This window comes from Dipodomys spectabilis, unplaced genomic scaffold, assembly GCF_019054845.1.
Source record: "Dipodomys spectabilis isolate Male_0828 unplaced genomic scaffold, ASM1905484v1 ptg000002l, whole genome shotgun sequence".
Taxonomy (NCBI): domain Eukaryota; kingdom Metazoa; phylum Chordata; class Mammalia; order Rodentia; family Heteromyidae; genus Dipodomys; species Dipodomys spectabilis.
The window spans coordinates 20382397-20392615 of record NW_024870679.1 but is presented as its reverse complement, the minus strand read 5'-3'; the positions used below and the strand labels follow the sequence as shown (position 1 = coordinate 20392615).

General features: G+C 44.6%; 1 protein-coding gene across 1 annotated transcript; it reads left to right on the top strand.

Moving 5' to 3' along the window:
* Positions 1–1956: 1956 nt before the first annotated feature.
* Ccn1 (cellular communication network factor 1) lies at positions 1957–4980 on the top strand. The gene is made up of 5 exons (XM_042684003.1): positions 1957–2241; positions 2592–2805; positions 3158–3532; positions 3667–3878; positions 4015–4980. Exons 1-5 carry the CDS (start codon positions 2179–2181, stop codon positions 4315–4317), a joined length of 1167 nt encoding a protein of 388 aa, XP_042539937.1. The 5' UTR covers positions 1957–2178; the 3' UTR covers positions 4318–4980.
* Positions 4981–10219: the final 5239 nt, after the last annotated feature.

The following is a 10219-nucleotide window of genomic DNA, read 5'->3' as shown; positions in this document are numbered from 1 at the left end:
AGTCAAATAGAAAGGACGCCACAACAGCAGCCAGGAACCCTCCTCTCTCTCCCCCTCACTCCCTCTCCCCCCCCCCCCCCCCCCCCGTATTTGTGTGTGTATTTCTCCATCACCTCTTCCACTGAACTCTCCTTCTCACTCCCTCTCTCCCCCTCCCCCCATTTGTGTGTGTATTTCTCCATCACCTCTTCCCCCTCAGTGCTTTGTACATAGCCTACTCCCCTTGAGCCCCCAAGGACACAATGAACCTCTAAGGCAGGGAGGAAAATGAAAATGTGTTCTCATAGATGAAATAGCTTGATTAAGGGATAGGGCCCAGACTTTTCTCCCTTTATTTGCATAACACCTGACAATCCATTGTCTAGAAAAGTCCCCCCCCCCTTTGAGACTTATGGAAGGTCACTTTTGAATGAATGAACTTAACTCTCCCCTCCATTGGAGTTTTTGTCCAACGGTCTTTGTTGCGCTCATCAGAATCTTTCACAGAAAAATCAGCATCAAGGCCTTCTTAAGCCAGACTTTTAAAGTTTAGAAAATTAGACTATGTATTAAAAAAGGAAGAATAGCTATTCCAGAGCACATAAAAAAATGGAACCTGATGTAATTATTTGTTTTATTAATTAAAATGACCAAGGAAGATCAGTGGTTTTTTTCTTTTCAAGGGAAGTTTACCAATTACACTATTGGTGATGTTCACGTAATTTGCTTTTGTAAGAGATCTTCTGTGTGCCTTGCATGTGGAGCTGTATCTTAAACATCGCTTTGCATTTTTATTCAACAAGTCTACACTCTAAACTCCTATTTCTTCACGTGGGGAGAAAGGCATTGCAATTCACTTATTGAAATGGAAGGCTTCCAAGTGGTCCCAAGGAAAGGATTTAACAGACCCCTGCAAAACTTCCAGCTTTAAGGAGTCTCCTTTTTCCTGACATCTACCGGGCCAATGGTACTAACTGGAGTGTGTTTGGGTCTGGCAGTGTTCGCAGGTGGTGAGTTCAGGCCAAATCACTGCACTGGCGGTCCCCTGGTCTTCTGGCTCGCAGCTCAGTTCGGCCGAGCAAGGCTGGGAGGGCTTACCCTCTCTCCCGCATCCGTGAGGAAGTGTAAGTCAGCCTCCCGGAGAACTCCCTGCGCTCGTTTCCTCTAGGACTTCCAACTCAGGCAGTGGGCTGGAACTAAAGTGGGAACCTCCAAAAACAAACAAGCACAACATACCAAAAAAGGGAGGCGGTGGTGGGGGAAGACCTCGGCCTGGGACTGTGCCAGACCCTGAAGGAAGTTGATCACCCTTCCCCCACCCCCTCTCATTCATAAATGCCACCGTGGGTATTAATTTGCAATACACTTAACTTGGCTAATAAACATCATACCAGAGCTTTGGGACTTGATCCGAGCTTGCCTCTTTGAAGTCCACAAATAGATTCTTGGCTTAGAGTGACCGACTCCCCCTCCCCGTTGGGCTCTCCATAGATCACTTGAATCTCACCTTCCCTGTAAACACGCAAACAATCTGCTTTCCCGAGGGAGGGGTTCGGTGGCTGCCCGGTCAGCTGGGCATCACCACACAAAACGACTTTTGTTCCTCCCTCTCAGGTCCTCCCACCTTCCCAGTCCAGGCAAAGGTCTGAATAACGTCCTCTCCCCTGCCCCCCTACGACGACCCTTCGATCACCATCGCGTCTCAAACTTCCCTCCCTAGTGGAAGCCGTTAAAGTGGAAAAAACGCACTGTTTTCTCTGTGGGTCCGAGGCCAAAAAAGAAAAAAAGAAAAAGAAGAAGAAAAAAAAAGGTGCAATGGAGCCAGGGGAGGTGCTTGGCAGCAGCCCGCGCCAACCAACATTCCTGAGATGTTTGAGAATTCTGGAACGCACAGACAGAGCCGACGTCACTGCAACACGCGGCGGCGCCGCTGGCCGGCATATAAAGGCGGGCCCGGGGCGCCTGGGCAGACCGCGATCGAGAGCGTCCTGGAGCAGCTCCCGTGCCTTCCGCGCCTCCTGTGTGCCAGGACCCCAAGAGAAGGACGCCCGCAGCCGCTCTCCGCCTGGCTCTTCGCCTCTCTGTCCACCGGCCCTCCGCCCCGCGGCTCGGATCCATCTGCTCGGGGCCTGTCCGCTGCGCGCCGGCTTCTGGCTGTCTTGGCCTCCGCGCTCTCCCCGGTTCCTCCTGCGCGCCACAATGAGCTCCAGCACCGCCAGGACGCTCGCCGTCACCGTCACCCTTCTCCACTTGACCAGGCTGGTGAGTTGGACCTTTGGGCCACCGCTTTTCTGTCCACTCTCGAATCCCCTTCCTTTGGCTCACGTTATCCATGGCAGGAAACGCTAGGTTAAAAAGTTTGGGGTGTGGGGGGGAAGGGGGCCTTTTGGAGGTAGCTGTTTCTTTAAGCCCCCCCTCCCCCGAGAAATGGAGGGGGGGGATGTAAGAGGGGACTCTCAGTGGGTTGCAGCCGCCAGGGTGGCCAGGCCGGCTGGACGCGATCAGAATCTCCCGTCCACACGAGTCGAGGGACCCCGGTCTTTTCCTCGAGCCACTTTGGCGCCTCTTCTCACCCGCACCGACACTCACGCGTTTCTTCTGCCGCTTTCCAGGCTCTCTCCACCTGCCCTGCCGCCTGCCACTGCCCCCTGGAGGCACCGAAGTGCGCCCCGGGCGTCGGGCTGGTCCGGGACGGCTGCGGCTGCTGTAAAGTTTGCGCCAAGCAACTCAACGAAGACTGCAGCAAGATGCAGCCTTGCGACCACACCAAGGGGCTGGAATGCAATTTCGGCGCCAGTTCCACCGCTCTGAAGGGGATCTGCAGAGGTAAGATGCTTGCGGCTTGGCCCCTTTAAAAAAATAATAGTCCCCATAGTCCAGAAGTTTAGTAATTTTGAGACCATGTATGGTGATGCTTTGTTGTTGGTAGCTTGGCAGAAAGGCACATGATTTCAGCAGTCTGGAATGCAATTCAGTGTGTCTGGGCCCAACGAAAAGCGCATACGGAAAAGTGATTCCTGACTAACTTATTGTTCTGGTCTGGAGTCTCTCGGGAGAATTGTTAGGGAACTTTACCATACATTGAATTTTAATAGCAGGAAAAAAAAATATGTGTGCGTCCAAGGCCCTGCTTGGGACTCTTCACTTCATGCTCTTTCTCTTTCGATGATCTTTGCAGCTCAGTCAGAGGGCAGACCCTGTGAATATAACTCCAGAATCTACCAGAACGGGGAAAGCTTCCAACCCAATTGTAAACATCAGTGCACATGTATCGATGGCGCAGTGGGCTGCCTGCCGCTCTGTCCCGAAGAACTCTCTCTCCCCAACTTGGGCTGCCCCAACCCCCGCTTGGTGAAAGTGGCCGGGCAGTGCTGTGAGCAGTGGGTGTGTGACGAGGTTGGTGCCTTGGACGACCAGGACGACCAGGACGATCGCGATGGCCTGGAGGACCTCCTCAGCCAGGGGCTGGGCTTCGATGCCTCGGAGCTGGAGTTAACGAGAAACAATGAATTAATTGCGGTTGGGAAAGGCAGCTCGCTGAAGCGGCTCCCTGGTAAGTAGAGACGGAACCCTGAGGAGCAAGTCCTGAAATGCTTTCCTAGTTAGAAGTTTTTGTAGAAATGAACGTGTGAGTCTGTGTATGCCCGCGGGCCTCTGAACAGTCTTCCTTTCTGTCTCTGTTTGTAGTCTTCAGCATGGAACCTCGGATCCTTTACAACAACCCTGTGCATGGCCAGAAATGTATCGTTCAAACAACTTCATGGTCCCAGTGCTCCAAGACCTGTGGAACTGGTATGTCCACACGAGTCACCAATGACAACCCTGAATGCCGCCTGGTGAAAGAAACCCGGATTTGTGAAGTGAGGCCTTGTGGACAATCCGTGTACAGCAGCCTGAAAGTAAGTTTCTTTGGGGACCTGTACATTGATCCCCAGCAAGTAGGCAGGATAAGGACCCCCTTTCAGAAAAAGAAAGAAAGAGAGAAAGCCCATTCCTCATATTCTTTTCTTTCCCCCCCTTCCCTCTTTCTTGCAGAAGGGCAAGAAATGCAGTAAAACCAAGAAATCTCCCGAACCAGTCAGGTTTACTTACGCTGGATGTTCCAGTGTGAAGAAATACCGGCCCAAGTACTGTGGCTCCTGTGTGGATGGCCGGTGCTGCACACCCCAGCAGACCAGGACGGTGAAGATGAGGTTCCGCTGCGAAGATGGGGAGACATTTTCCAAGAATGTCATGATGATACAGTCCTGCAGATGCAACTACAACTGCCCGCAGGCCAACGAGGCAGCGATTCCTTTCTACAGGCTATTCAACGACATACACAAATTTAGGGACTAAATGCTATCTGGGTTACTGGCAGGATGGAAAGGAGGAGAGAGGTGTGTGAGAGGATCACGGAGACATGGGTGGGGGCGGTGGGGTGAAGGGACTCATTGTAGAAGGAATACCTTGCTCATTCTTGGAATGGCATGAAGTATTTCCAAACTGCTAAGGGGGCTGGTGGGATGGACACTTAATGCAACCGCGATTGAAGAATACTTCGCTTCATAGTATTGGAGCACATGTTACTGCTTCATTTTGGAGCTCGTGGTGTTGATTGATGACTTTCTGTTTTCTGTTTGTAAATTATTTGCTAAACATATTTTTTTCCCTCTAGGCTTTTGTTTCCCCCTTTGATTTCTGCGATTGTAATAGAGATAAGACTAGTTGGGCAGTGAACGCTTTGTTTGTTGTATGTCAGGAGTAACTGGAAGGGCCTTCCATCCCTTCCAGAATGGGGGAGACACTCTGTGAGTGTCCCAGAGAGGCAGCTACCTGCACTCTTAACTGCAAACAGAAATCAGGTGTTTTAAGACTGAATGTTTTATTTATCAAAATGTAGCTTCCGGGGAGGGAGGGGAAATGTAATACTGGAATAATTTGTAAATGATTTTAATTTTATATTCAGTGAAAAGAATTTATTTATGGAATTAATCATTTAATAAAGAAATATTTACCTAATACCAGTGTATGCTATTCAGTATTTTTAGAAACTATCTGAAGTTATTAGGAACAGTGTGGTTCCAATAAATCCAACAGGATTTTTCAAGTGCTTAGCAGGTGTCAGGAACTATTCTAGGTACCTAGATTGCAGTTTGCTAACTTTTGAAAGAAAATTGCATAATAATTGCCTTTAAATTTTTTTAAGAGAAAAATTGCTTATAAGGCCATCCAATTGATAGACAGGTATTGAGCTGGGCACCAGTGGCTCACTCTTGTAATCCTAGCTATTCAGGGGGATGAGAGCTGAGGATCATGGTTCAAAACCAGCCCAGGCAGAAAAGTCTGTGAGACTCTTACCTCCAATAAACTACTCAGAAAAGTCCAGATGTGGCACTGTGGCTCAACTGGTAGAGCACTAAGAGGTTCAGGGAAAGAACCCAAACCCTATGTTCAGGCTCCAGGACTGGTTTGTGGTTTTTTTTTTTTTTTTTTTTTTTTTAATTTAAAGACAAGTATTGAGTATAAGCATTGTGTGAAGGATACAAGAAAGAAGCTGAAACTCAATTTGTGATTTCAATTGAATACAATGGTTTACTTTTATAAGAATTCAAAGTTTAAAGTCTCCACTCTGTGAGCAAGGTGTGGTAAGTCATTATGAAAATATGTCATATGCCTGCCCACCTCTAAATCCATGGGAAAGATGGGCTACAATTGAAGAGTGTATTGTAAAAGATTGCTTGTGTAAAACTTTATATTTTTCCAATATCATTCTTAAGAAATAAGACAGCTACTTAAAATTCACCCCTGATTGGTATTAGAGACAAAGATCTCAAGATCTATGGGAGTCTGGTTTCAATAGATGAGTTTGAAGCAAGGATTTGTGTTAATCTTAATAAGCTGATGATGTAAAGGAATGCGAGGAATTTCAAGTACTTTTCCAATAGCTGATTCAGAACCCAGCCACCCCACCCCCTTTCTTTTTATAATATACATTATATTGATGGGAGAAGGAGCAGTTTGATAGAGCTGGCTCTCCAGAAGGTCAAAGGCTAGACACAGAGCATTCCTAAAAGAAAAGGACTCAGCCAAAGGTCTAGGAGAGGTGGAGAAGGCTCCATCAATGTTTGTGAAAATGGTAGTAGCCTGTGTTAGAAAAATCTACATCTTTAGAAAACACTAACAATAAACCTTTTATAGAGAGTTTTCCTTTCACATCAATCCTGGCTCCTGTTCAAATCCATAGTGAGATATTTCAGCCTGCACTTGGTTAAGAGAGTACTTGAATTTTTTTTTAGCCACAAGAAGAAAATGCTTGAAGAATGGGAGAGGAGGCCAGCTCCTGGGATTCTGTAGGACATTTTTCAAAACAGATTAATACTGATGCTCTCAGGAAGACTTTCAGAAAAAACTTTACTTAAGCATCTGTTTTATGCCTCATGAAATCATAGAGGAATACGTATACCCTCTTCTGCTAGGAATACCTATACTGTCTCTGTTTTGAACAATATCTTGACTGAAACACCACAAGTTGTAACTTTCAGAAGAACCAGTTGTTCTCACCTCAGGAACTTAAACTTAGAATATTCTCGGGTTAAAATACCATCTGGCTCAATCCTAGGTGCAGTTGAACTTGCCATTGCAACACAACATGTGAAACATAATAAAGGTGTGAGGTTTTTGTGGTGCAATGTTGTTGAACAGACACTGAAATCTAGGCAAGATTTATACATTCCCAAGCACCAGTCTGAGGTTATTGCTTTCCAACTCTTAGTGCCAACAAATTGCTTCTCATGCTGAGACGTAGAAGCAATATTTTATACATTAAGTGTGTGGGCAGGTAATATTTTTCCCAAATTAGCTCAGATATGAAACAAAATCTACTATAGGAAAACATTGGATCTTTGAGTCAATTTAATCTCATCCCAGTAAATAAAATGCAGGTAACTGCCAAATGCCAAATCTATTTATAGTAGGAGTGCTCGATTAGTTAAAATAAAAGAGGAAAAATAGCCGGGGGCCAGTGGCTCATGCCTGTAATCCTAGCTACTAAGGAGGCTGAGATCTGAGGATCATGGTTCAAAGCCAGCCCAGGCAGGAAAGTCCATGAGACTCTTATCTCCAATAAACCACTCAGAAAACTGGAAGTGGCACTGTGGCTCAAGTGGTAGAGTGTAGCCTTGAGCTGAAGAGCTGAGGGACAGCACCCAGGCCCAGGGTTCAAGCCCCATGACCGACCAAAAAAATAAAATAAATAACATAAAGGAAAAATAAAGTAGAAGTGAATGTCCATTTGTCTAGCTATAGAAAATACTGAAAAATTAAAAGTAATTGATAGTAAAATTATAACATTTAGAACATATCTGTGCCTGGAATGGAGCTCTGCCTACTTCAACTAGTGAGAAAGCAAAACTCATGCAGCAAGCATTCTGTAAAATATAATGTATATAATCCTAACATCATTGCCAAGCACAATCTATATAGATATTTGGTTGTTCTGACTTTCCAATTCTGGTATGTCTTTTGGGTAGAAATTTAACAACTAAGGTTTCTAGGAGGACTCAGAATCTCAGGCATTCTGTGAATTCTAAGAAATACTCTAGGAGACATTTGTGGTCCAGTAAGTGGTCCTAATGGGATGATGTCTCACGTGAACATTATGTACTGTCCACTCCACAAAGAGACATAAGAGAGTCAAAATTAGCAAAGCATATTTTAGGGTTATTTTTTCCAGTAGTTGGAACATATTTTCTCTATTCACTATGTCTTCTCCCAGTCTTCTGGCACTATTTGAAAGTCGGTTGAGCAATAGCATTAGTTCAATATGACCACAGTAGAGTAGAGCTGTGTCCTGGGCAAAATGGCAGGTAATTCTGGGGGTGGGGAGGGGTGGGGGGAAGCTCACACCGGAATCAAGAGACCTGTCTTTTATGATACCAGTTCTGCCCTTATGTTATCAGGGAACTCTGGGGAAAATTCTGGATCATTCTCTTTTATGTTAATGTGGAAAAGAAATCACTTACAGTGTTTTTGTCAATTAAAAAAAAATTTATGTACTCTTTGGTGTGGTGAATTTCATGCTTTACAAAGTGTCTCCTCAAGTATAGGGAGAAATTCCCAGATCATTCTGTGATCAAATATCCATGAAGTCTTTGAAATGATAATGCTCTTAACCCTCCAAAGCACCCTGGATTACACGTGTCCGTCCCCGCAATATCTCTGTAGACAGGTACATACTTGTAACTCACTGAATAGCTCTCATATCTGTGCTGCATTAAGTCCCTGACATAGAGACAGATGCTTTAAGAACAGAACACATATTACAGCATGACAATGATGCATGTATCCCAGGAATAAATTATATGCATTTGTGCAAATTTCATCAGTGCTGGGTAATACTCACTGCAATCTTGTAAAATACAATTCACTTAACAATTACTCAGATACATTCATTAGTTCTTTGTAGTTCTGCATATTTTGTTCCTATATTCTTCTGAATCCACCCCTTTTTCTGCTCCAGTGCAAATGTCCACATCTAAGCCACCACCATTGCCTAAATTACTGAAGTGGCTTCTTCACTCATAATATAATGTATTTTCCAGAGGTGGCTATGATGGTATTTCTCACTGCACTTGACCTTCTGTAATGTGACCCTTTGCTCGATAATCAATAGGTATGGTCTATTTCTCCACCTTCCCAAATGTGGATAAGTCTTTGACTGCTTTGATCAATAAATACAGAGGAGGGACTGGGAAGGTGGCTCAGTGGTAGAGTGCTTGCCTCACATGCATGAACCCCTGGATTCGATTCCTCAGTACTACATACAGAAAAGGCTGGAAGTGGCACCGTGGTTCAAGTGGTAGAGCTAGTGCTAGCCTTGAGCTGAATAGCTCAGGGACAGCACCCAGGCCTAGAGTTCAAGCCCCATGACAGACCCTTCCCCCCCCCCCCCCAATTGTTTTTTTAAATACAGAGGAAGAAATGCAATGTGATGGCAGGTCCTAGTGGAGCTCTAGATAGGAGCTCTTACCCCTTTTCTCTTGGAAACAAGCATCCTTGATAACAGCAGGCTGTGAGAAGCCCAAATCCGAGATGTAGGCCCTAGAGGAAAACTTGCCCTGTGGGGAATGAGAAGGATCAGGTAGCATGAGGACATAATGTTTGCATATTAGAAGCCATCTTGGAAGTTGATCCTCTAGCTTCATTCATATTGGCTAATATTTCATGAACTGCTCCATTGTGTCCTTTCACCTGATCCAAAAGGTAGTGAAAAAAGTAATGTGGCAATCTGGAGGTGGTAAGTTTGGAGCTTGATTATGCATCAATACAAAACCAAAACATTATTTGTTTCCATTCTTGTCCTCCAACAACCCATTCTCCTAACAGGAACCCAAATAACTCTTTTAAAATGTAAATCAGAATATGTCAATCCTCGGCTTAAAGGCTCTAATGGCTTCTTGTTAGTCTTGGTATAAGGTTCAGCTTCTTTTCTGGCACACAAGTCCTGGCACTTGCCTACCTGTTACCAGGCACCCACATGCACTATAGTTCCAATGGCCTGTGCCATTTCCTTAGAAAAAAGCCAAGCAAGTTGCTCCCAGGTCCTTTTGCATTCACTTTTCTCTGCCTGAGCGAGAATCCTTTCCCAGTAAATCTCAACACAAATGTTATCTTCCTTAAAACTTCCTCATTATCCAGCTAAAGCACTTCATTACATCAAGAACTTTGATTTTCATCACATCCTCAGTACTGCCTGATAAGTTCATATATCAATATGAACATATATATAAGAATTATTTAACATATATATTGTTCCCTTTCCAGAATAAATTCTATAAGAGCAGAAAATTTTGCCTGTCTTTTTTTTAGCCACCATAAAAGCATGCCTGGCATAAAATCCATGCTTATAAATATAAAAAATAAATGTTAAAACTAAATCAGGGAGTGGTCCCTCCTGGCCCAAAACCTTTCTTATTTTAGCTCATCTTGAATTTTTCCCAACCCAAGGGTTAATCATTTGCTCATTCATTTTTTTCTTTCACTCATATATCCAGTCAATAGATACTTGAATGGCATTACAATATCCCAAGCATGGTGTTGTGTAGTAGTCGATGAAGAAGTATCATTCCTTTACATTGTAATTAGAGAGGCATAATGAGCAAAAACTAGTTTAATCTACTTATTTAAGGGGGGAAAATTGAAGTTGAACTAGGCTCAGCTGCAAGTAATAGAAAACCAAAGTAACACAGGCCTCAGCCAC

Coding starts and splice junctions, on each gene's coding strand:
- Ccn1 (XM_042684003.1), top strand. CDS start 2,179: ATGAGCTCCAGCACCGCCAGGACGCTCGCCGTCACCGTCACCCTTCTC. Junction 2,806..3,157: donor TCTGAAGGGGATCTGCAGAG/GTAAGATGCTTG, acceptor TGATCTTTGCAG/CTCAGTCAGAGGGCAGACCC. Junction 3,533..3,666: donor CTCGCTGAAGCGGCTCCCTG/GTAAGTAGAGAC, acceptor CTCTGTTTGTAG/TCTTCAGCATGGAACCTCGG.